Source organism: Orcinus orca, chromosome 14 (assembly GCF_937001465.1).
Source record: "Orcinus orca chromosome 14, mOrcOrc1.1, whole genome shotgun sequence".
Taxonomy (NCBI): Eukaryota; Metazoa; Chordata; class Mammalia; order Artiodactyla; family Delphinidae; genus Orcinus; species Orcinus orca.
The window spans coordinates 29,914,619-29,940,841 of NC_064572.1; the positions used below are offsets into that span (position 1 = coordinate 29,914,619).

The 26,223-nt window shown below is 55.2% G+C and overlaps 1 protein-coding gene across 1 annotated transcript in view; it reads left to right on the top strand.

Moving 5' to 3' along the window:
* Positions 1 to 26,223, top strand: part of LOC125960983 (cadherin-23-like) — a 360,246-nt gene that overhangs the window by 326,762 nt on the left and 7,261 nt on the right. The window contains exons 16-24 of the mRNA XM_049696875.1: positions 2,182 to 2,419; positions 3,819 to 3,924; positions 5,514 to 5,641; positions 10,053 to 10,125; positions 12,024 to 12,140; positions 16,254 to 16,366; positions 17,785 to 17,892; positions 24,102 to 24,291; positions 24,575 to 24,720. Of these exons, the coding sequence (XP_049552832.1) occupies positions 2,182 to 2,419; positions 3,819 to 3,924; positions 5,514 to 5,641; positions 10,053 to 10,125; positions 12,024 to 12,140; positions 16,254 to 16,366; positions 17,785 to 17,892; positions 24,102 to 24,291; positions 24,575 to 24,720 (1,219 nt within the window). The remainder of the gene's footprint in view (positions 1 to 2,181; positions 2,420 to 3,818; positions 3,925 to 5,513; positions 5,642 to 10,052; positions 10,126 to 12,023; positions 12,141 to 16,253; positions 16,367 to 17,784; positions 17,893 to 24,101; positions 24,292 to 24,574; positions 24,721 to 26,223) is intronic.

The window sequence follows — 26,223 nt, forward strand, 5'->3', positions numbered from 1 at the left end:
TCCTGTCTTGCTAGTTGTTTGGCATGGGGTGTCCAACACTGGAGCTTGCTGGTCATTGAGTGGAGCTGGGTCTTGGCGTTAAGATGGAGGTCTCTGGGGGGTTTTCGCCGTTTGATATTACGTGGAGCTGGGAGGTCTCTTGTGGACCAATGTCCTGAACTTGGCTCTCCCACCTTAGAGGTGCAGCCCTGACGCCTGGCTGGAGCACCAAGAGCCTGTCATCCACACGGCTCAGAATAAAAGGGAGAAAAGAAAGAAAGAAAGAAGATAAAATAAAATTAAATTAAAAAGTTATTAAAAATAAAAAGTAATTATTAAAAAAAAATTTAAGTAATAAAAAAGAGAGCAACCAAACCAGAAAACAAATCCACCAATGATAAATAACAAGTGCTAAAAACTATACTAAAACAAACAAACAAACAAACAAACAGAAAACCAGACAGACTGAACCCTAGGTCAAATGGTAAAAGCAAAGCTATACAGACAAAAATCACACGCAGAAGCATACACATACACACTCACAAACTGAGAAAAAGGGGAAAAAAACATATATATATCGTTGCTTCCAAAGTCCACCTCCTCAATTTGGGATGATTCGTTGTCTATTCAGGTATTCCACAGATGCAGGGTACATAAAGTTGATTGTGGAGATTTAATCCACTGCTCCTGAGGCTGCTGGGAGAGATTTCCCTTTCTCTTCTTTGTTCGCACAGCTCCCGGGGTTCAGCTTTGGATTTGGACCCGCCTCTGCGTGTAGGCCACCTGAGGGCGTCTGTTCCCGCCCAGACAGGACGGGGTTAAAGGAGCCGCTGATGGGGGCTCTGGCTCACTCAGGCCGGTGGGAGGGAGGGGCACGGAGGGCGGGGCGGGCCTGCGGCGGCAGAGGCCGGCGTGACGTTGCACCAGCCTGAGGCGCGCTGTGTGTTCTCCCGGAGAAGTTGTCCCTGGATCCCGGGACCCTAGCAGTGGCGGGTTGCACAGGCTCCCCAGAATGGGGTGTGGATAGTGACCTGTGCTCGCACACAGGCTTCTTGGTGGCGGCAGCAGCTGCCTTAGCGTCTCATGCCCGTCTCTGTGGTCCGCGCTTTTGGCCGCGGCTCGCGCCCGTCTCTGGAGCTCCTTTAAGCAGCGCTCTTAATCCCCTCTCCTCGCGCACCACGAAACAAAGAGGCAAGAAAAAGTCTCTTGCCTCTTCGGCAGCTCCAGACCTTTTCCCGGGACAGTCGGCCCTGATCCTCTGTGCGGGAATCTCTCCGCTTTCCCCTCCGCACCCGTGTTGCTGTGCTCTCCTCCGCGGCTCCGATGCTTCCCCCTCCGCTACCCGCAGTCACCACCCGCGAAGGGGCTTCCTAGTGTGTGGAAACCTTTCCTCCTTCACAGCTCCCTCCCACTGGTGCAGGTCCCGTCCCTATCCTTTTGTCTCTGTTTATTCTTTTTTCTTTTGCCCTACCCAGGTACGTGGGGAGTTTCTTGCCTTTTGGGAGGTCTGAGGTCTTCTGCCAGCGTTCAGTAGGTGCTCTGTAGGAGTTATAGATGTATTTCTGGTGTATCTGTGGGGAGGAAGGTGATCTCTGCGTCTTACTCTTCTGCCATCTTGAAGCTCCTCCTGGGGGAGATTTTTGATTACTGGTTCAATCCCCTTACTAGTAATCAGTGTGTTCAGGTTTTATATTTCTTCATGATTCAGTCTTGGCAGGTTGTATGTTTCCAGGAATTTATTCGTTTTGTCTAGATTGTTCAATTTGTTGGCATATAATTTTTCTTAATAGTCACTAATGATCCTTTGTATGTCTGTGGTATCAGTTTTAAGAATTTCTGGCCATCACAGTTCTTCAACATCTAAATGTCTCCAGTAGGCAGAAACTCTTGTTCACAGCAAGAAGAGGGTCATTCTGCCTGTCTCCTCTTTGATTAACTCAACATACTCCTGCCCTTTCAGTACCTGACCACCACGCCACCCCTCATGTGGCACTGATCCCTGCCCACCACATCCTGCCCCACCTCCTGTTAAACTTAGCTGTTCTTCTTTAGGGAAAATGAAAGAGAAGGCAGATTTCAGACTTCATTAATTTCTCTCTGTTTAGCACCTTGGACAAGGACAGGCTGGTAAATGCAGGCCCTTTTCTGCAAGCTGCTTGAAACCAAGGTGTCCTTTCCCTTCCTCCTTCCTACCTGGCATAGGTTCTCTCTGGACAAGGACACGGGACTCATCATGCTGATTGCCAGGCTGGACTATGAACTCATCCAGCGCTTCACCTTGACAGTCATCGCCCGGGACGGGGGTGGCGAGGAAACCACAGGCCGGGTCAGGATCAACGTGTTGGACGTCAACGACAACGTGCCCACCTTCCAAAAGGACAGCTATGTGGGTGCCCTGAGAGAGAATGAGCCTTCCGTCACACAGCTGGTGCGGCTCCGGGTAAGATGCCGGGCTGCCCTTTGATCTGTCTGTTTACCTTGTCCTCCTCTCTCTGGTTTCCCCTTGACCGCCTGCTCAGGAAGCCACTGCAAGAAGTACTAAGTGCCCGTCCACAAAGAATTCTGCTCAGATCGGGGGTCACGATCTGTGTCAGGCCACCTCTGAGTGGTACTTCAGGTCCCTGGTTACTGAGTGAGGCTAGTGTGTGTCTCCATTCACCCCCCATCTCCCTTGGTGAGTTCTGAGCAGGTCCCTGCGTAAGGCCCCCCATCCAAGCCCTTTAATGACTGCTTAGAATCAGGTACTGCTGCAGCTGGAAGATACCAAAAACCATGGGCACAACCCAGTTCATGGAAGGGGAAACAGGAGGGGAGCGGCAGACGCCATGAATTAGTAGAGGAGAGAGCCAGGACTAGAACTTGGGACTCTATGCTCCAAGCATCCTCCTGCAATGAGTCCCCACTGCGTGTTGGTGACCTCTGACCAGAAACTTCTTAATGTCCTCGTGCCCCTTCCCCACTCTGCCGACCCAGAATGACAGGACCCAGAGCCTCCATTTAGAACTTATTTCTGAAGGAGGCAGGGATGAAGGCGAGGTGGAGGTGGGCACGGGGGATACACAGAAGACAGGACCACGTGCCCTCTGAACGTAGCCCTGGCTCCCTGGTGGACCCTGCCCTCCCTCACCGCCCGTGTCCTCTTACATGCAGAGTGGAGGGAGGCCCCTGGCGGCTCTCTAGGGTCAAAGACATCTGGAAAGAGCTAACTAATGCAGCCACCGCAGAGACAGTCAAGAGAAAGGAGGATCCCTGACCCAATTCCAAGTGCCACCTTCCCTTCTTGCATTCATGCAACGTGCATTTATTAGATGACCTACTGTGTTCCAAACACTGCTGGATTCCAGGTATCAGCTTCAGTCAGGAAGCAAAGTTCCCGCTTCCATGGAGCTGACAGGCAGGCAGAACGAGGAAGACAGAAATAAAACAAGAAGCTCCAATTAGGAGGGGGGACGAATGGGGTGCCCAGCACAGGGCCCTAACCCAGTCCAGAGGTCAGGGAAGGCCTCTGTGCATGAGGTGTTCCAGCTGGTACTGAGGGTGTAGGAGATGGCCGTGCCAGGTATGGTGGCGACCCTTTTCATCCTCTGGGTAAGGCTTGGCCTTCCTCTGTTCCTCCAGGCCTTCAGCCTGCCCTCTAGATTCCCCAGGATACCTCCACACCCCAACATGAGGTGTGTCTGCTGGGAGCCAGAGAGTAGCCTCCAGCTGAGGGACAAGGGGGGCCTGGATTACCCAGAAAAGGGGGCTCAGGGAGGGGCCAGCCCTCCCCTCCCACCTGCCCTCTTCTGGCCCCAGGGTCACTGAAAGCTCAAGGGCCCTGTCCGCCCTCTTCCTTCCAGGCAACGGATGAAGACTCTCCTCCCAACAACCAGATCACCTACAGCATAGTCAACGCCTCCGCCTTCGGCAGCTACTTCGACATCCGCGTGTATGAGGGCTATGCCGGTACGCGTGGGGCAGGGCTGAGGGCCCAGCCTGGGAGGAGGGTTGGCAGGTGGGGGCGGGGTTGCACATCACACCTGTCTCAGGAGGGAGCCCTTCTGTCTCCCAGACACCCTGGACCACATGGGAAGCTGCCCCACGGCTCCCGTCGTCTGGAGCAGCACGCGGTATGGGGTCACCATTTCACAGGCTCAAGGTCTGTGTCTCAGTTCAGCCAGATCTTCCTTTGAGTCTTAGACCTGTGGCCAGTCAGGCATCTGAAGTTACCACAGTGTGTGGGGTTCCTGTTCAGAAGGGCTGCCTGGCCAGATCTGTGGCGGGGGACGAGGGGGAGGGGAGCCGGGTAGAGGCTTCTTAGCCAAGTTTCCCCATCCTTTGGGCATGCTGTGGCCACTTCCCAGATCTTCCGGGCTGTGGCCTTTCCCTGCTTGGCCAGGCACCGTTCCATACTCTGGACCTTGCCCTGCCTGCCGCGCTGTGAGTCCAGGAAGGGCGTAGCAGCAACAACCTGAACCTTCAAGATCCCAAGAGACCACCTGGTCTTTTTGTTGAAGCAACTGGGGCCCAGAGACGGGGCGTGACTTGCCCAAAGTCACACAGCAAAGCTGTCCAGGGAGGCCCTGGGATCTGGCTCTTGGGGGCTTTTCAGCACCTGCCTCCCCACCAGAATCCAACCTCCTTGAACTTCTTGACCCTCTCACCCCTTACAGGGGTCACTTTGAAGCGTCTCTTCCTTCTGCTGGGGAAGCCCTTCCTCCCTGTCCCTCTGCCCTGCTTCCCTTTAACCCCTGGCTTGCTTTAGGGCCCATCTGGACACCCTCTCCTCTGCGAAGCCGCCCTAATGCTTGGAGATGGTCTAGGTGTCCCCAAGGCACAGCAGATGTGCACTGGGTGACTCTGAGTGCAGTGCTCACGCCTCCTCCCACCCCACATCTGTGTCAGAGAAATGCTCTTGGAGAAGCTGCGGTCCTGGGCCTGGGTGCTACAGCCCGATGGTCTCTGTAAAATCTGTGTCCCCCCTTTTAAAAACGTAACAGTCCCATGCCTCTGCCCACCCTCACACCTCACCACCTTCTCAGCTAGAGGAACCCTCCTTGGGTTTTCTATTACTAAGGCAACAATTTTGTTTCTGTTTTCCAAATAGAAAGTGGTGATTTAATATTGTGGTAATGCCTTTGCAGACTACCCGTGCCCCCCACTCCCAAGCCAATACATCTTCCCTCCCAAATTGAGAATCAATGGCCGAGCATGAGAGATACTCATGGTGAGAGTCCAGGCATGTGCAGCGTGCCTTTGGGGAAGACACTGAACCTCTCTGAGCCTGGTTTCCTCATCTGTAAAGTGGGGCTTACGTTACCACCCAAATAGTTACCACCTGCTGGACTACACGCTATGCCTGGCACAGATCAGGCAGTCAGTAAACCTAAGTCAGGACCATGGGGCTCCGGGAGTTCAGAGGCAGGAGGGGAAAACAAGGCAGAGCTGGCTCGGGCTGAGCCAGCCACACCCTCTCTGCCCAAAGGGGAGCCGTGGCTGGATGGACATGTAAAGTCTGCTCACAGAGGGCCTGGGGCCCTACCCTGTCATTTCAGTGATCAGCGTGAACCGCCCCCTGGATTATGAACAGATACCCAACGGGCTGATTTATCTGACGGTCATGGCCAAGGATGCTGGCAACCCGCCTCTGAACAGCACCGTCCCTGTCACCATCGAGGTGTTTGTAAGTACCCAGGGGTGCACTGGCCTTGCCCTTCCAGGATATGGGGTGCTGAGTGCTTCCCAGAGTATTGGGGCCCTGTCAGATCCCGCTGTCCCCACAGCTCAGAGAGTTACTCAGCAGACTGTCCCAAAGGCTGTCCGCTAGCAAACTGCCTCACAGCTCAGCCATGGAAGGCACAGGGCCCTGGGACCCAAGAAGAGCCCAGTGGTCCTGCTCTAACTTCATTCAGGGACCTCAGGACACCCTCTGAGGGGGAACAGGAGCTGGGACTCAAGCAGGGAGGAAATGTCATTGATTCCTTCATTTATAGCCATATTCGGTGAAGTTCAAGGGAATTGCTGGAAGGTCATCTTCTCGGTCTCTCTCTCTGGTCCCCTCTTTCTTCTTCACTTCCTTTTTCCATTCCTGTGAAGATCTAAAAGAGCCTGAAACCAAACCACAGCTTGTCTGACATGAATAGCAAGCACACCTTAGTGCTTTCCGTGTCTGAAATTATGTCGCTGAATCCAGCTCCACACTGGTTCACTGACCCCATGCAGCTCCCCCAGCAATCCCGGGGAAGCAGATCACGGTCTGACAGTAGCCCTGCCGCCCCGCAAGACACCCACCCCCAACTCATAAAGGCTGCTGCCTGCGGAGAGGGTGAACACGTGTTGACGGAAGAGTTAGTGCATTACTGGCTCCAGAAGGATTCGATCAGATTGCCAGCTTAGGAAACACTCAGCGAAATCTTGCCCAGAGCAGGTTGATGAAGGACCTTCCTGTCCCAGCTGGCTTCGGTAACAGCCTCTGGTGCTGCCTTACTTCTGGCTTTAATGAGTCTCATCCTTTCAACCCAAGTCCAAGGCTCCAGGGCCAGCTCTGGACGGGGACCCCACTTGCTTACGGAATAGGACAGGGCAGTGATGGAAAAGTCGAGGGTGATTCCTGCAGGGAGCCCTGCAGCTTGGGCATGTGGGAGCAGCATTTCGGGGTAGGAGAGGACGGAGAGTCTCTGCAGAACCAGGTCCAGTAATGGAAAGTCAGAGTCTGGGACCCTAGATCTAGCACTTCAGGCTCCAGGGAGTGGCCAGGAGGAGATCCACAGAAGCCCAAACGCATGCCTGCCTTTAACCTGCAACGTCCCACCTTGAAATGCCGAGGGTGATAGCACAGAAGCAGAGTACGCTCCCTGCTAATCCTGGACGAGTCCTGGTATTCGTCCCCACGTGGCCCCAACCCTGACCACAGCCCCCAGACCCCCCCAACCCTGGCCACACTTATAACCCTGACCGACGCCCCCCCCATCCCCCATCACTTTCAACCAGAATCTTGCTCTACTCAAGCAAGCAGTGAATTCCTCCTGTGTGCGCGGTGCAGTAGAAGGTCCTGGGGGGATATGAAGGCGACTGTGAATCCTGCTCCCCCCACAAAGGGACACTGTGAATAGAGGGAGGAGCACAGCTTGGGAGGCGTATGGCTTTGAAACCCAGCTCTGCCACCCTGTAGCCATGTGACCTGTGGTTCTTGTCCTGTCTGAGCCTCAGTGTCCTGATCTACAGAATGGGGACACTCATGATGCTGCCTCATGACATTGGGAAGATTAACTGAGATCCTGCAGGTGGTACCTGGCTCCGGTAAGGTGGGCCGTCGTCACAGCTGATAGGACAGGTGCGCGTACGAGCGGCAGCATGCGTGCGCCAGGCTCTCTGGTGCAAGGGGAATTCCAGACAACTCCGCTGGGCAGAGAAGGACCCTCTCTAGGCTTTAGGGAAATGGAAGTGAAAGAGGATGAGAGTAGGGGAGGTTTGGGGAAATGAGTTGACGTGTTCCACGCCACCCAGAGATGGGCAGGCAGAATGGACCAAACGGAAGTTAAAACGTCTCTAGCTCCATACTGTGCCAACTGCTTTCATGTTACACAGTCCTTCTCAATCCCACTCAGCAGATGAGGCTCAGGGAGGGAACATAAGGTGGTACAAGGTCACCAGTGCCTTCCTCACTTTCTGGCTAGTAAGTGGCATTTGAATTTACTTCCCATCCTAATAAGCTAGGATTTGAATCCTGACCTGTGCGACTCCTAGGTTCACGTTCTTTCCACCACAGCCGAAGGCTTGGAGGCTTGGATATCCCAGTCTTCATGTGACTGGGACCAGTGTGCGTCAAAGTTCACATGGATTCCCTGGGCATCTTCTTAAAATGCAAATTCTTATTTGGTGCGTCTGGGGAAAGAGCTGAAGCTCTGCGTTTCTAACGTGCTCCCAGGAGACGCTGATACTTCTGGTCAGGGGACCACACTTAGAGTAGCAAGGCCTTCAAAGATCCGGCCTCGTGGTATCTTGAAACCCAGGGACTGCCCCGAACCCCAGCCCACGTCCCAACCTGTGGTCACTTAAGGAAGGGACCCGGGGAGGGCCTCTTTCTCTTTTTGCCTCAACCCGTCACATGTAGCCAGAGCAGGAGGTGGATGGCCCAGGGACAGAACTAACCTTTTATCCGCTGGGAATAAGAGTGATGAGCAGCCTCCGCCTCCCCCACTGATACCAGGGAGCGGGGGCTCCACGTGCAGAGGCAGGTGGGGGCAGGAGTCCACCTCGCTCCCCCTCAGCAAAAGCCAGCAGGTGCCCTGGCCTGGAGCCACCTCAGCCCCACAGAAGGGGCGCCGTTTTCAGATTTCCTCAGAGCTGTCATGCGGGTCAGCAGGAGCCCCGCGCTGCCCTTGCAGGTCTGCCCTTGCCCGTGGCAGCAGGGTGGATCTGGCAACAAAGCGCCCCCTTGATTGTGAGTGAGCATCACCTCTCGAGCAGCGTTTTGGGATGGTGTAGTCGCTTGTGTCTAAGGACCACACCTGAAAAGGCCAGCGGAGCCAGGTGATTCCTTTTCATCCACTGCTTGTTGGTTTTTAATAAAGAAGTGAAACTCGGTTTGTAGATTTCCCATTAGGGGACAATAAGCTTCTGTAGAGGGAGCCACTGAATTAGAACTAATAGTGAATGCAGCGCCAGGGTCCAGGGAAATATCACCGCTGATAAGTTTCTGCCTCATGCTCTGTCACTGACATTCTCCGCGCCGTTCCGTGCAGCCAAGCAGAAGGCTTAAATAGATACATACGTGTATATTTAAGGCACTTGTGCCCACACCAGGGATGCCCAGGCGTGCTGCTGGGGCATCAGACATGGGCTGGGGCCTCACGCTGCCAGTTCTCTGAGGCTGGAGAGAGGGACAGGTCAGCGGGAACCAGTGTTTGGTCCAGAGCCAGGGACCAGATGAGAGAAGAAGAGCGTCCCTCCACCCACAGTCCCGGCACGATGGGATTCTCTAAAGTCCCACGGGGTGGGCAACCAGACACCAGGCCACCTCCTTCTTCTTTAAATTTTGTTTAAATTCGTTTTACTGAAGTATAGTTGATTTACAAGGTTGCGGTCAGGCCGCCTCCCTCTTCATACGTGCTCAGACAGAAGTGAGTGACTCGCTACAGGAACCTTCCTCTCAGGGAGCTCCCAGTGCTTGGGGGAGGGAGGCCCTGGGAGCCTGCATGGCTGAGAACTGAAGCCTACAGGCTCCCCCGGGAGCTGCGACCCAGTCTGACCTCTGAGCTCCGTGCTGGGCTTTTGGGGAAAGGGGAGGAGGTGCTGAGTCAGGTGGGCCAGCGAGGCTTCCTCCAAGAGGGGAGCAGGGAGGAACTCTTGTGGAGTGACGGCAAAAACAGTTGGTGAGGACGAGAGTCGTAAAGGGTAGGAAAGTCTCCTGATTGTGGAGCAGCTGCAGGTGCAGGCGGAGGCTGTGTCCCGGGCCCACCCTGCTGGCTCGGCCCGTAGACCCAGCGGCATCCCCTGGCCACTTGTGAGGGCTGGGCCAGAGGAGGGATTGCTCTAGAACCACAGCTGGTTGTGGTGGGCTGAGTTTGCCCAGGTGGGTGGAGGAGCTGTTGTTCTTGTGTGTGTGCAGCAGGGTCTAGAATTCAGGCTCTGGGAGCCACCTGCCCCTGCCTGCCACTGCATACTTCAGGACTGAGGTACTCCTTTCTCCCTTCGTTTCTAGAAGGCAGAAGGTAGGAGGGTTCCTAGAACCTTCCACTGTCACCTTGGCGGAGCCGGATGGGAAGGTCCGAGTGTGGGTGCAAGAAATGGAGGGAGCTCGGAGTTCAGCCGAGAGACCGGCAGGGAGAACGGGGGGAGCTGGGAGTCCCAGCTGCTGTCTTCATTCTCCATCTCTCCGGCCATCACTGTCCCTTCCTGACCCCACATGTTTCCCCAAAGCCTATCCTGCCACCTTGAACTGTAGCCCAGCTAGGGGGCCACCTGGCCACCCTGTGACACCCCACCTGGCTCTGGTTATACATTGAGGCCAGAGCTCCTCCGTGCCAGCCTGCGGTGCCGACCAGCCCCGAATGCCTCCCTGGCTCCTGCAACGTGTCTCTCTTCTGTTCCAGGATGAGAACGACAATCCTCCAACCTTCAGCAAGCCTGCCTACTTTGTCTCCGTGGTGGAGAACATCATGGCAGGTATGGCCTGGGCTGGGGAGGCACGAAGGCGGGAGGCCAGCAGGCATGGCACCGACGGCATGAAAACCTGACCTTGCACACGATCGCCAGAGGCCCGTGCCCTCCTTGTGTTTCCCAATGACAGGTGGAACCTCTGGAGATGTCCAGTTGTCTGCCGGCCCACAGTTCTTTACAGAGCACCTACTGTGTGCAGTTGCTCGGCTAGGCACTTGGTCCCTGCTCCCCTGCAGCTAGTTTTCCTGCAGGGAAGAGAATAATGACCAATGATTAATTCAGCAACCTTGGTTAAACAAGAGTATGCAGAGAGTCCTGAGTTTACGGGGCTATGAGGCCGGTCCCAGGGCCCATAGTGGCCAAAGGGGTCACCTTGGAGGATGGCATGTGTTCCTAGGTGAGGATGAGAATGGGAGGCTCCTCCCTGGGCTGTCTCAAGTGCCAGGGCCCAGCTTGCAGACCCAGGGCCACCAGCTCCACACTCAGGTTCCAGGGGACCTGCTGTGTCCTCAGGGCAGGCCGGAAGCTTCACCCTTACACCCAGAGTGGACGTTCTGTGGGGGAAACTCTCATATCAGGAATTGCTGCAGCAGCTGGAGGAATCAGGGGCGGTGAAATCAGAGGTAACCTTCCCTGGCATCACAGGACCTTCTAAAGAGAACCTTCAGGTACCTTCCTGGTATCTGATGATTTGCTGGGCAGGTGCCAGACTGTGCCCAGCCCACCTTTACCCATCCCAGTCTCAGGCATCCCCTGGAGAATATCACTCTGAAGCAGCCCCCTGCACTCGCCATCACCCCCAGAGCCTCTGACAAGGAGAGACCTTCATCATGGCATTTAATCCTCTTCCAAGCTGAGCATGCTGGGATACAGGAGTGTGTGAGGGCAAAGGTACCTGTCCTGCTCAGGACAGGACTGAGAGTCAGATCAGAGGCCCCACGGCTACCTGGAGAGGCCCAGAATGACCTGACTGTCCACAGCTCCCTGCCTGGCCCCTCACGCCCCCTGGGACTATCGATTCATCAGCATAATAGTAACCATGGTCTGCAGTTCAGTGGGAGCTACCGCGGGCCAGGCCTGTGCCCCGCATGTTTCATCCTTTGGGATCCTTGCCATCAACCCCACAAGCTGGGCTTTATAGTTAGACCCATTTAACAGAGGAAGAAGCTAAGGCTCAGACAGGCTAAGTCAGTTGCCAGAGGTGCTACCAGACTCCAGCCTGGCTGTGGTGAGTCTAGAAGGCCACACACTGACCCTCCTCGCCACCCTGCCAGAGCTGGCAGCTGGGTGGCAGGCGGGGGCTGAGTGCCCTGGCAGGCACAGCTACAAGACACGCTGCCCTCAGAGTCTGGCCAGGCAGCTGGCAAGGCTGGCCCCCTGACCCAGGATTTCACAGAGATGGAAATGAAGGTGAGGGCCTTAACCGGACATGAAGGAGAAAATAAAAACCCTGATAAATTCTCCTTGTGATCAAGATAAAATAAGACCAAAACTGAATACAGTAAATGTAGAGTAATTTAATATGGAGCTTCATTTCTTTTTGAGTCAAAGTCAAAGCTGGGCCATCTGAGCATGTTTAATATGGTGACCAGGCAGGGAGGGATGGGGTGGGGCAGTGGCGCACTCTCTGAGGCCGGGCCAGGACTGAGCCGGGGACGGAGGTGGAGGACTGGATCCATCCCAGGCTCCACCCACTCCCATGGAGCCTCGTCCCCGCACAGCCCAGGAACCTGGGCCATGGGAACAGGCGGTTGAGCCCACTGTCATCCCTGGGTCTCCCCAGCGGCAGGCTTCCTACCTCCTGAGGGCTCCTCCCCCTTGGGCCTGTGCTCCCGTCCTGCCCCCGGAGCCCGGGGCTGTGAGCCCACGGTGAGCAGCACCCCACTCCTTTTGTCTCCCGGAAGGAGCCACGGTGCTGTTCCTGAACGCCACGGACCTGGACCGCTCCCGGGAGTATGGTCAGGAGTCCATCATCTACTCCTTGGAGGGCTCCTTCCAGTTTCGGATCAGCACACGCTCAGGTGAGCCCCCTGTGGCCCTCGTCCTCTGCACCTCAGGCTGACGCTCCGTCCTCAGCCTGGGGACCGGCCTCTGGGCCAGCGTCTCCTCCCTTTCACAGGAGGCCCGTGTTTCTGAGCAAGTCGGCTTTGAGCACCTGGTTTTATCCCTGAGATACGCATTTGTGTGAGATTACTGAGCTTACCCCCCACACAGCAACATTCATCCATTCACCAGAGAATGTCTTTCAGTGATGAAGAGCCCTGTCATGTTTAAAATGTGTTCCATTTTACCAGTATCTGGCTAACCCACTGCTCTTCAGGGACACCTTTCTGCAAGCCTAAGTGTCTCCCTCCTCACCTGCAGACCTCATTCTTGAATCCTGGCTCCTCTTCCTAACATGGTGTGTGCCTCAGTTCCCCACCTACAGAGGATGCGCAGATCAGGGCTGTTGTGTGAATTCAGTGAGTCATTATAGAGAACTCAGGGTAGACTCTGGCACGTAGTAAGTGCTAACAAAGTTAGGTTATTATCATTATTTTCTTTGGTCTTTTCACCCTGGGGACCCCATCCCCAGCTCCCTGCTCAGCCCATGTAACTCTCCTTTCTTTCTCATTTCTCCATATGCCTCCCTCTAGCTTTCTCTCCTCCTTGAGGCAGGGAGGGAAGAGGCGCAGAAGAAAGCAATAAGAGAACCCAGCCTTCTAAAAGAAGCTGGGAAGGAATGGGAGGCCCCCGATATTCATTCGTACCTTCATTCAGATATCAGTGGGGGCCTGTTCCCCTCCAGGTGCTATGCTGGGGAACAGCATGGAATAAGACATGGTGCCACCCTCACGGGGTTCCAAGTCAGCTTAGTGGGCATGCAAGGCTCCCCACTTCCAAGTACCCACTTGCGTATTGGGTAAGGGAACTTGTAGATGCCAAACAGGCAAACCCTGAAACCTCAGTGGCTTAGCACAATAGAAATGCTAACTTACACAGCAGTCCAGTGCTGTGTTCAGGGGACAGTCTTCCACATGATGATTCTGGGACCCAGGCCCCTTCCATGTTGTGACTCCAAGGTCACTGCAGGAAGGAAAAGGGAATATGGGGTCTTGTGCAAGGAGATGTTTATGGGTCAGGCCTGGAGGTAATATACATCACTTGTGCCCACATCCTGTTGGCCAGAACCAAGCAATGGCCCCACCTAGATGCAAGGAAGGCTTGGGGAACATCATAGTCCCTGGCCTGGCAGCCCCTCCCCAGCAATCATTCTGGCCTGGGAGGGGAGCAGGAATCTTTGACGAACACTGGCCATCCCTGCCACAGGTGATCGGTGGCCCAGCAGGGCATCGAGTCTTCCTGTTATTCATGCCTCCCTGCTCAAAGTCTGCCTGCAATCTCTCTCTCATCCCCCTTTCCTGGAAGCTTGGGGAGCAGGTGGCTGGTCCTGACGTGTACAAAGACTGAACACACCCAGGGCTATCCTGAGCCTCCCTTTCCACCTCTGACAAAACAGGTGCCTCCCTCCCTGCTCTCAGGAGCCTCCACCCTCAGCAAGCCAACGTTTCTAGGGAGCTCAGAGGAATAGCGTTAACGAATATTAACTGCGTGCTCAGCACTGTTCTAAGTGCTCTGACCAGCATCACCGCCGCTCTGAGGCAGGTACTAGCCTCACAGCATCCCCATTTTCCATACAAGGAAACTGAAGCATAGGAGAGGTTAAAGTCACTTGACTGAGGACTCGCAGAGCCTGAACTTCCAACTCCAGAGCCCACACTTTCAACGCTCCATTCTATAAAGCTGTGGAGAGCCGCGTGCCACCCCCAGATACAGTGGCGGGCACACTGACCTTTCAGCACCTACCCAGCCTTCCCAGCCAGGGACTCCATCTCCACCCCGGGGCCTTTAATAATGATATGGACATTTTCTTGCTGCCTTAACACGGCTCCTTCAGCTCCAAAGGTGTAAGCGTTTTCCTCTGAGCACCTTGGTCAAATTAGCCAGGCCTGCTCCACAAAGGTGGCCTTAATTAGATCTAATTTCCCAGACAGGAGGAGCCATCTATCATGCCAACAAGTTCATGTTTAAAACTTTTTAGAGCTTAATTTCTTTTTTTTTTTTTTTTTTTGCGGTACGCGGGCCTCTCACTGTTGTGGCCTCTCCCGTTGCGGGGCACAGGCTCTGGATGCGCAGGCTCAGCGGCCATGGCTCACGGGCCCAGCCACTCCGCGGCATGCGGGATCTTCCCGGACCGGGGCACGAACCCGTGTCCCCTGCATCGGCAGGCGGACTCTCAACTACTGCGCCACCAGGGAAGCCCTTAGAGCTTAATTTCTTCCTCACGCTGCCAATTAACTGACACCACCCCAGCAAGGAGCGTGGCTCTGTGGGCAGACCTTTGTCAGGCTTTTGTTCCTGGCTTTAGCACCACCCCCAGCTCCCTTCTCAACCCTGCACAGGCCAGAGACAGGCCAGCATGGCAGGAAGGGAAATTTGAGAGTGAAAGAGTCCTAGGGACCACTGGCCCCACTCCCTTATTTTATGGTAGAATAAATCAAGCACAAAGAATTTAAGTAACCTGCCCCAGGTCACACAGCTCAGGCAAGGGGGATAGCACACAGGCCCTGCCCTTGCAGAGCCCTCACTGTCCTTTGGAAGGAAATGAGCATTTTCTGAGTGTTGGGAACTTCACCTAGAGTTATTTAATCCTTCCAAAGCTCTTACTTGAAAGCATACTAATCTCTCTTTTACACGTGAGAAAACTGAGGCTCAAAGAAATTAAGTGACTTTTCCAAGGCCAAGCATCTGGAAAGGGCCATAATCAGAATTCAGATGTGGGCTTCACTGTCCTCGAAGCATCGGCTCTTTCCCGTGGCCCACGTGCGATGGTAGATGACCTGGCTACTGTACTGCACTGAAGCTGGCTTGTGCTGGCTCACACCTGCTCACGAGAGCCAACTGTATACATCTCTTCCCAACTCCAGGTTCAATGCCATCAAGTGGGCAGCTTAAAATGGGCCCTGGGGGCTTCCCTGGTGGCGCAGTGGTTGAGAGTCCGCCTGCCGATGCAGGGGACACGGGTTCGTGCCCCGGTCCGGGAAGATCCCACATGCCGCAGAGCGGCTGGGCCCGTGAGCCATGGCCGCTGAGCCTGCACGTCCGGAGCCTGTGCTCCGCAATGGGAGAGGCCACAACAGTGAGAGGCCCACGTACCGCAAAAAAAAAAAAAAAGGCCCTGGTGGGAATATTTATAACTATGGAATTCAGCAAATACCATTTTTTTTCCTTTGGGGAGCCAGTTGTCAAACATTTACCGTCACACCACTGCCAGATGACTTCCACACTTTAATTACACCAAAATACAAAGAAAAGCCCAAAACAGGCTGACAGAGATTAAGGTCTATTTTAAATGTTTATATTTAATAGAATAACTTGTTTATACACTAAAGAAAATTCAAGGCATTATAATTATGTCACGTACAAGGTAATTAAGGCAATTATTTTATAACTTAAATCTCAGTGCGCTGTAGGTTGAGCTATCTAGAATGAGCCGCAAGTTGGAACATGCGTGAAGCACTTGGTGTGTTTCAGTCCTGTTGCTGTATTTCTGTGACCATGTGAATAAATAGTGCCAGGTGCCGCTCTAAGCTTTAGAACTAAATTAGGTGAATTAATCCCATAACAGCCCTATGAGGTAGGCCCTAGTATTGTTCCTTTTTAACCAGATGAGGAAACTGAAGCACAGGGAATTTAAGTAATTAGTTCCAGTTGATAAAGCCAGTGAGGTAATGTCAGCAGTCTAAGTGAGAGGTCCTTTGTGAGTGAGCTTGAGGCCAAATGTCCCTCCTGCCCTGTTCTCCAGCCCCTAACTCCATAATCAACCTAGGTTTTCCCACATCTGAAAATACCTCCTCCCCACGGGGTTATACTGCCCAGCTCTGGGATTCGGGTTCCCAAGGCGTGGGTGCTATGCCCTCTCTCCTGTGAGCACCATCTCACCACCCCCCATGCACACCTGTACATTCACACATGTGCAGCGAGGTCACTGGATCTTGCAAGCGTCTCTCTTTTGCACACTTGCTCTTTCCCTCCTTCCCCAATCCCTCCCTGGCCCACCCAAACCCTCTCTCACGCACCCCTCTCTCCTGCAGGTGAAATTACCACCACCACCCTGCTGGACCGTGAAACCAAGTCTGAGTACATCCTCATCGTACGGGCAGTGGACGGGGGCGTGGGCCACAACCAGAAAACCGGCATCGCCACTGTGAGTGCCTGGCCCTCCCCTGCCCCCAGCTCCCCACTCGCCAGCCAGGCTGCTGCCCCCAGCTCATCTTCAGCTTGCACCACTTAGGCCCCTGGGTGCTTGTGTCCTGAGGCAGTGTGAGGCCTTGTGGGAGTGGAGGGAGGGTAGCAGGTACCAATTCATTGTCAGCCAAGGTCAGCCCTGGGGCCTCCACAGCTATGGGAAGAAAGACATTCCCAGGAATTCCCTGGCGGTCCAGTAGTTAGGACGCCGTGCTTCCACTGCAGGGGGCATGGGTTTGATCCCTGGTGAGGAAAGATCCTGCAAGCCACACAGTGCGGCCAAAAAAAAAAAAAAAAAAAAAGGCATTCCCACCTGGGACATGGGGGCATTCCGGAGGAGCAAATACTCCCTCTCCTGCCTCCAAAGACCAGCCGGGAAGAAGGCACGAGCCCCATAGTTCCCTCCCTGCCTTGGCACCTGCCAAGAAGCTGGAACAGGTGTTCCTCTCAGAAGAGTGGCTCAGAGCAGGAAGCAGGGCCCTGGAGGGTTTCCGGGAGCCTGTTACCACCCCGTCCCTACATTTGCAGCCTAGGTTTGCAAGAGGTGATGAGAAATGATGCCTAGGTTTCCCTGCCATGAGCAAGTAGGACCCAGGAAGGCCCAGAGCCCCATCCAAGGCCTTGGTGCCTCTGAGAGTAGGAAGCTAGAGGAAAGCCATTTGAGGATCCTGACTGAGCTCTTAGCTGCAGAAGAGGGTGGGGGAGTGAGACACTCCCTCTGTGGGAGAGCAAACAGGAAGAGTAGCTGACAGGTCCCTTCCTTACCCTCATTTGCTCTCCACCTGGAGCCCTCTCCTGACCTCTCCTTTAGTCCTCATCCCCCCCACAGCAGCTACCCGCATCCTGACCCAGCCAGAGGAGCTGGGGTTGCTATCACTCGGCCAGGCACTTGGCTGAAAAATCCCCAGGGCCCTATTCCATCATGGGAGGCCCCTGCTAATAAGATTCCGAGCTCTATAAATAATTTACCTGGGTGGCAGGTGAGCAGGGAAATTGCTTGGCTTGTAGCTGAGACTGACGGGAGAAGCTCTAGGGATTCTATCAGGTTCCCCACCCCAAACCTCCCGCATGCTGTCGGTCACCTTCAGCCAAGACTAGGGGTGGACAGAACAAGCCCCAAGTCACAGGAACGATTTCAGGGGTCATCTCATCCATTCCTCTGCCTCCTAATGGGACAGCACCTAAACCCTCTGAAGGGTCGTGGCTCCCTCCTGTCCTTGAAAGCCCAGGCCCTGCTCCGAGGCCCCCAAAGCGGGTGGACCTGGTGGAGTTAATGCCAAGGTGCCCCATAGGCATCTGAGTGTGTCCCCCAGCGTGGGCACTGTCCTCGCACAACTCAGCTAGGCGCGTCCCACAGCGCCCCTTGTGGCTTTGCAGGTGAACATCACCCTCCTGGACATCAACGACAACCCCCCCAGATGGAAGGACGCTCCCTACTACATCAACCTGGTGGAGATGACCCCTCCAGACTCTGACGTGACCACAGTAAGTGGCGGTGGGAGGCAGAGCAGCTAGGCGGCCCTTCGCGGGGTGTCTGCCATTCCCACGTGAGCCCTAAGGACCTGCCGGTGTGGTGCTGATGGACTTAATGTTTCCCTCGGAGCCAGCTCTAGGAGCAGAGTTCCAGAAGCTCTCTTGCATGGTGAAAGGCAGTCAGAGGTTGGGGGAAAGCCCTCACACAGTCCTCAGTGACAGCGGACTCCAGGCTTTGTCAAAAGGAGCACAGGCAGCCCAAGGACAGTGCCAGAGGAGCTAGGGCTGGTTCAGCTCATAGCCACCCTTAGGACTGAGACCCTAGGACTCCGGCCACCCCCTCAGGAGAGCCCCCAACCTCCCGTCCCCCTCTCAGATCGCGCAAGCTTCAGCTCTGCCCTCAGAGCCTTCCTTCACCACTTCCATCACTGCAGCCGTCGGCCTGGGTCAGCTGGCCCAGGGCTGCCCCAGCAAGGGGTTCAGAGTTCAGGGACTTTCTGGCACGGGATGTTCCAGGTTTTCACAGGCTTCTGTGTGTGCTGCGTGCAGGGAATTGACTCAGGGTAGGGGAGGGGAGACACAGCCAAAAACCTCAGGGCGTCCAGAAGGGAGAGCAGAGTCCTGAGGAAGCTGAGCAAAGACCCCACTCGATCCGCTCTGCTCTGGGATTCACATTTGTGAGGCTTTCTTTTCGCCCTCATATTGTGCCCCATTTGGCCTCATTCAGGGAGGCTTCTCCCCAGATGTCCGGCCCCACAGACACCAGCCAGCCCTGTGATAGACATGAACCTGACAGATTACAGCAGCCCTGCTGGGACATGCCAGATGCTGTGCGTGTGTGGTCCCACGTGGCAGATGGATTCCTTGCTTCCGCTGTATGATGGAGAAAATGGAGAGTTAGCGTTTGAGGGGTTTGCCCAAGGTCGCAGAGCTAGTAAGATAGTAAGAGATAGTGTCAGGACTGAAACCCAGGTCCCACCTGGCCTTTATCCCTCTGTTGGCTCAGCGGTGCTCTGACAGGTGGCCCAGGTCCCGAAAAACTGGAGAACTCAGGTGGGATGAGAGAAGAGATGGTAACTTTCATATCCAGCTCTCCAGGAAGGCTGCCCCACACTGAGTGCAAGTAACCGTGGGGTGGTGATGCCTAGCCTCCCTGCCCCACACCACATCAACCACAGCCGGTAGTGACAAGGTCCACCTGGTCTAGATGGGAGAGGATGTCAACGTGGAAGGAAGGACAGAGAGAGAGAGAGAGAGAGAGAGAGATGGCCATCACGTCTGTCCTGTCTTCCTTTGTACAAGTTCAAAATCCGAATGACTCTCGACTCGTGGGCGGGTCCCCCTTGCAAGGATTCCTGTAGGGTGGCCGGGGGTGGGGGGGGGGTGGGGGCGGGGTAGGGATCTGGAATCTGTGTTTTCTCAAAGCCCCAGACTGGGAGAGTCCTTCCAGCTCAGAGCCAGATTTGGCAACCACTCCCCTAGGCCCTTTCCTCTGTGCTCCCTAGGCTACAGATCCGATGGGCGCTCTCTGCTGCCACCTCATGTACACTAGGGGTCTAGACTAGGACAACCCCAGGCAGAGACCCCAAGAGCTGGGGCAGAATATTCACCTGTGAACATCTGTCTGGTCAACTCTTACCTTTGCTTTACGTGACTGAGAAATTCCTCCCAGAGGGAACTGAGGAGAGAATGTGGCTGCGTGGAACAGCAACCAGGGGTGCCATTATTAGAGAGTCCACCTGCCAGGCAAAAAGTAGTTCGGCCCGGCTGGGACTGCACTTGGCCTTGGGCAGTTCCCAGATCAGGTCCCCGGTAGCCTTCTCCGGGTCGCCAGCCTTTCCTCACATCCTCTGAGCCATGAGCAGGTAAGGACGGTGGGCCAGGGGCCTGCTGCCCAGTGCCCCCTCACTCTCCAGGAAACCTCCACAAACCTTCAGTGAGCTCCTACTATGGGCCAGACCCTGTGCTTGGCAGAAGTACAGGAAGCAGCAAGTTTCCTCTCTGCCTTCAGGGAGCTTGGTGTCACTCCTAGGCTCAAACCCACCACTGGTTCCCACCTTAACCCTGTGTAAAAGCCAGAGTCCTTACTGGACCCACCCGGCCCACAGGATCTGCCCCACCTTAACTCTGGGGAGATGGACATGTGTGTCCACCCCTCAGTGTAGAGTGGACATGGCCATTCCTCCCCCAGCTTGGGGCAGCCACAGGGATGGGGGACTTCAGCTTTTCAGTGACTCACGGTAGTGTTTGAGCCCTGAAAAAAAAAATGTTAATGACTCAGAATTTCAAAAAGAAAAGCGCAGAATCAGAATTAAAGCTTCTTATATTAAACATCTGCCAAACATGTTGTGACAACCTTAGAAATGACGCCATTTAATGTGCGTAAAAATTTCATTGCATGTGAGGACAAATTGTGGGTTTGATTTTCTGGAATTCCCAGTTATGTGTGATGATTGCTAGGATGGCAGAAATGAAGCCCACATTAACTGAGCTTGTCATAGCAAAATAATTTCAAAAGGAATAGTCATAAAAATTCTTTCAGATTTTATAGCCGTGAAATGTATGTACGCATATATACATGGGTACATTGTAATACCTCTGAGGGGGCCCCCTGGGGCCTTCTAAGGCCTCACAACGGCCCTGGGTGATGTAGGGGTTGTGGCTGAGGTGTGAGAAAAGTGGGCTTCAGGCAGGGAACAGCTAACCCAGAGGTGACATCAAGGGGGAGGTGATATTTGAACAGAAACCGGCCTACCTGCTGACTCATCTCCCACCCCCCTTCTCAGAGCCACCGTGCGCGCGCGCGCGCACACACACGCGCGCGCGCACACACACACACGCACGCACACACACACACACACACACACACACACACACACACACACACACACACACACACACACACACACACACACACACACACACACACACACACACACACACACACACGCCTTTCAGTTTCCTAAACCCGCTGAACTCTTTCCCACCTTGGAGCCTCTGCGCAAGCTCTTCCTGCCCCCGCAGGGTGCCCTTCTTCCTCTACTCCCCACCCCTGCTCTTCCCATGGCTGGCTCATTCTCCTCCATCTGCCCCAGCTCAAAATGCCACCTCTCTACACTCCGTTTCTTTCAGAGCTGGCCACACAATCCGTGTTTATCTGTTAGTTAGGTTGCTTGCTTATTAAGAGGCAGTATAGCTCAGTGATTAAGTGGGCGCCTCTGGTACTAAAATGTCTGGGCTCTAATTCCAGCCATACTACTTACCAGCTGTGTGACCTTGGGCAAGTTACTTAACCTCTCTGTGCTCCCACCTTCTCAAGTAGAAAACGGGGATAAAGTCTTCACTTGGTAGAGTTGTAGTCATACTTAATGAGCCAAAATACACAAAGTACCCCGGCACACGCGAGTGGTCAGCAAATGACAGCTGTTGTCGCCATCAGCTGCCCCCGCTGCTGGAATCACATCTGTCTTGTTCACTGTTGAGCCCCAGTGCCTAGCACAGTGCCAGGCACATTGTAAGCGCTCAGTATTTGTGAATGAGAGCTGTTGATGAACTTGTTCGCCTTTCATCCCCACCCTACCTGGCTCTCCACTCCACCAGGTGGGGTCGAGTCTTCCTTGTCAGAGGGAGACTAGGGTGTGTGACCAAGGGCCCCTCTAGAGGGAGCCCTGGCCACTGCCCCTGGTGTCTGAAGTGCAGCGTGGTTCCAGTGATTTTTTTTCAGAGCTGTGTGCAGACGATCGTGTGCCATGTTCGTGTGCACCGGGAGCTGACCAGGGAGGTGTCTGTGTGCACGTGTGCACCGCAGGCGTCCAACCCGCACGGGCGTGAGCTTGCAGAGTGGCCGTTCTCTATTTGCAAGTGAGATTTTGGCCCAACTCTCCCTCCCCGCTCCTGCAGCCTCCTTCCAGGACCTGGCTGATAGGCATTGATTTAGAGCCTTTCAGAGCCCTCCAGCAAAAGAAAGGAGAGGGGAGAGGGAGAGAATTATTCCCCGTCAGGCCAGGAGAAAAATGACGAGCATGAAATGGGAAATAATGAGGGGAAAGTGGTGAGATTCTATACGATCGCCCAGCAGGGAGCTTGCAGGAGGGGTCCCAGCCCACTGCCTTCTCCTGTGCCCCCATGCCATGACCAGGGAGTGGGCCAAGGGGCCAAGAGTCAGTGCCCACCCCCAACCATGGTCACTTGAAGCAGCTGCCCAAGGTACCCCCACCCCAGCACTCAGGGGTAGTGGAAGGTATCTCAGCACATTCAGCAACAGGCTGCTGCCCTGGAACGGGTGGTTTAACTGCTCTGTACCTCAGTTTCCCTATCCAGAAAAATGGGAATAAAAACTATCTCCCTCCTCTAACTTGAGAGGAGCATTGTAGAAACACAGGGCTTGCTGGTCTCCTCTGTCCCTCAGTGGGATGACTTTGCCTGGCTGAAATGATACCAGGAGAGCCTTGTCCCCTGCTGTCGATACAGGGGTGATTGGGTCCCCATTATAGAGGCGGGGAAACTGAGCACCATGCCCACAGCACAGTGAGGGCTGCTCAGGCCTGGAAGGCTGGGGCCTCCCCCATCCCCATTGGCACAGCAAGGCTGGGAAGGGAGGAGATGGGCTGAGCAGCTGGGGTGGGACTAGAGCCATGTCCCACTCTCTGAAGCAGAAGAGGGGCCCAGAGTGGCTCGGAGTTCAGCGCCAACATTGGCCTCTCTCCCTGACCTCCCTGGGGCCCAGGGGCAGATGGGCACCCTCAGCAGGCCAGCCCATCTGTCTGTTCTTGTCTAATGGCCCCTGAGACACCGCGGGCTGAGGATTAAGCCAGAGGAGGGACAGATTCTGCTGCCAAAGCACAAAAGGCCCCACATCAAGTAAGATGAAGGAGCTGACACGGCCAGGCTGTCATCGCCATGTGTTCTGGAGTTAAGAATGACACCGTCCTGATGCGGCCCCTGGGACTGCGGTCACCACCCGCCATTGATCTTGTCCACCTCTGGTGCCGCAGTGGCCCCTGCAGCCAGGGTTGGGGGTGAGCGGAGGGGTGGGTGCCACTGCTGTCCGGGGTGGGAACTGAGTCAGCTCCGAGGCTGGTGTTGTCTGACACTGAGGCTGGCCCATGCCTCTCTGAGCTCTGCTTTCCCCTTGTGGGAGGTGGATGGTAGAGAAGGTCCTACAGAGCAGGGATTGGTGGGCATGAGGACCTGGGAGAGCATGGACTGCAGGGTCTGTTGCTCTGGATTAGGTCAGCAGTGAGGCTGATCCCTTCATGGGGAGGGGCTGGAAAGTTAAAGGGGCCAGAGTGTCTGGGGCCCCTGTCCTGAGACCCTCCCCCTTCTCGAGGATGGCGTTCCCCTTCAGGGAAACTCAGGCCTCTCCCTCCTCCAGCCTCCCCTACCCCCAGCCCCATGACTGGCCCACCCTCCAGACCAGGGGACTTATCCATGGCTCCCTTCCCATGCCCTGTCATCCTTGGTGTCCCAAGAGGCCCAGTTCTTTTCAAATTGCCTCACAATCTACAGCTCCAAAGGAAAGAAGAGAGGGTTTGATGAGGAGGAACCCAGTTCTCAAAATCTGTGGTTTCAAAGCCTTTCAAAAGATCAGCCAAGGATTTGGACTCCCCAACGCTTCCCAGCCCCCACCCTGAAGAGTTCCGTGGTCATGAGCTACAGGGACTCCTCCCCCAAAAGCTCCATGAACGTGTTACCCCACATGTCTGAAAAGGAAGGATGCTGGTGGTGTTTCCTGCCAGAGGGACCTAGAGCCGCTTCCTGGCTGGGAGACTTTGGGAGACTCACTGTGCCTCATCTGTGAAATGGGCTTAATTATAGGTGTCCTCCTCGTAAGGCTGTTGACACAGCAGGTGGAGAAGGCCTGGTGTCTATGAGGTTCGGGGAGCCTCCTATATGCTATCAGGTGCTAAGTGTGGCTTTTACAGATCAGAAGCCGAGGCTTGAGTGGGGAAGGGGACTTACCTAAAGTCAGAACAGCGGATGGAGAAGCCAGGAAGCCCAGGACTTCCAGTGCTTGTTCATCTTCTGAACCTCCTTCCTCCCCACCCCCAGAGATCCCCCTGCTGAAGCCAGGAGGGAGACCCACCTCCCAAGTTTGAGCGAGGATACCTCCTGCTCCCGGGCCCGGTGTGTGAGCTCAGACAACCCGGGCGGGCAGCCCGGGCCACAGAGACCCCCTCCCTGGCCTGGACTCAGTGGAGGGGTCGGTTCCTCCCGGGCAGGTGGTGGCCATTGACCCAGACCTGGGGGAGAACGGCACTCTGGTGTACAGCATCCAGCCACCCAACAAGTTCTACCACATCAGCAGCAGCACAGGCAAGATCCGCACCACGCACATCATGCTGGACCGGGAGAACCCCGACCCCCACGAGGCGGAGCTGATGCGCAAGATCATCGTCTCCGTCACAGACTGTACGTGCCCCTCCCGCCCGGGCTGGGGACTTCCCCCCGTGGCATGTCCTCTGGGCATCCTGGGACCTACCCAGGAGGGCTGTGTCTTGATGACTAAGAGTGGAGTGACACCCACTTCCCAGTTGTGACCCAGCCCTCGCAGAGGGCAGAGGGAGCTGGGGGTGCAAGGCCCAGGCTGCTTCGTGAAGGGGCCCCTGGGATGGAGGGCCACTGAATCGCCTTTCTCCACCCCCCTTCTTCTCCTGCACCCCTCTTTCCCTCTCCTGTCCCCGGCCCCCCCTAGGTGGCACACCCCCTCTGAGCGCCACCAGCAGTGCCACGGTGTTTGTGAACCTCTTGGACCTCAATGACAATGACCCCACCTTTCAGAACCTGCCTTTTGTGGCCGAGGTGCTTGAAGGCACCCCTGCGGGGGTCTCCGTCTACCAGGTGAGTTTCCCTTTCCTGGCCCGGGAGCCTGCTCTCTGTCATCTCCCTCACCAGCCAGCCAGCAAGGGAGCAGTGGGTGCTGTGTGCCCAGCCTTGTGAGGGACACTTGGCAGGGGCGGGACAGGGGAGGCCAGCCCGAGACCATCAGACGGGACACACTCCACACCAGACTTGGAGAGCCAGTGCTCTGAGGGATGGAAGTGGAAGGCTTCCTGGAGGAGGAGGGGCTTGAGCTGGGTCTGGAAAGGAAAGCACCACGGAAGATGGTTAGAGGCAGAGGGAGGGAGGGGGACGAAGACTAGAATTCTAGGAAGCCAAATCAGTTTCTCAGGGCCCGATTGTGGAGGGCTGGCCCAAGACCCTCAGCACTTCATGCCTATAGGTGGTTCTAGAACACGAAGAAGGTCAGACGAGTGTAGCCCAGGCATCCTGGCTCCATGGGCAGCCCCCTCTCTCCTGTGCTCTCCTGTAAACCCCAAGGCAGTGCCACACAGTGGGTGGATTCCCCCACTTTTCAGGAGACTTACAGAGACTTTCCCAAGTCCCTGTAGCCGAGAAGGGGTAGGGCCTGATCTTGAACCTGGGTCCTCTGCCTCCTGCTTCATCACCCTTCTGGTCGGGGAGGCCCTGAAGGTCCAGGTTGAGGGGAGGTGATGCCCTCACAGGGGCTATTTAGAAACACTGGAAAGCCCTCAAAGTTGAGATGGGCTTTGGAGTACGATCAAGATGGGTGTGGGTCCCAACTCCACCACCTGTGTGCTGGGTGACTTGGAGCACACTATTTAACCTCTCTGGGCCTCAATTTTCTCACCTGTGAAATGGGGATCAGAAGAGTACCTGGCTGGCTGTGCTGTGGGGATTCGATCAGACACCTGTGTAAGCCACCTGGCGCTTGGATTGCAGGAGATACGCAATAGCCGATGTGCTCGTGATTTATGTGTCTATCGTGAGGGTTTATACCCTAGAGACAGCGGGAGCCCATGGCACAGGGTTAGCCTGATCCCATTTGCTAAGGATGCCGGGATGGTTAACCTTGGCCATGCCCTGCAGGCCCACTGTGCTTCAGTTTCTTCGTCTGTAAAAGGAGATTAAGGATCCAGGGAGCATTCACTCTCTCCAACAGAACATTCTCCCCAAACCCCCAGCAGGGGGAGCTGTGATCCAGGGAACAGCAGCCAGTCCCTGAGAAGTCCCCCAAATAGGAGGGAGGTTGGCGAGAGAGCCGATGAGCCCCGAGACCTGGTTCTCCAGGGCTCAGAGACAGCAGAGGAAGGAAATGCCCACCAGCACAGCTTCTGAGTTCACAGAGGAACTGTCTCAGAGTCATGAGAAGATGATGGGAGGAGCTGGGAGCATTTAACTGGGAAACTGTCTTCAGATACAGAAAGAGGGCTCTGACCCAAGCTCAGCGGTTCCCCAGGTGCCCTCTACAACCTCAACCAATAATGATTTCTGCTGAATGTGCAGAAGAACTTTCCCCAGGGATTAGAGCTGTGTGCAGAC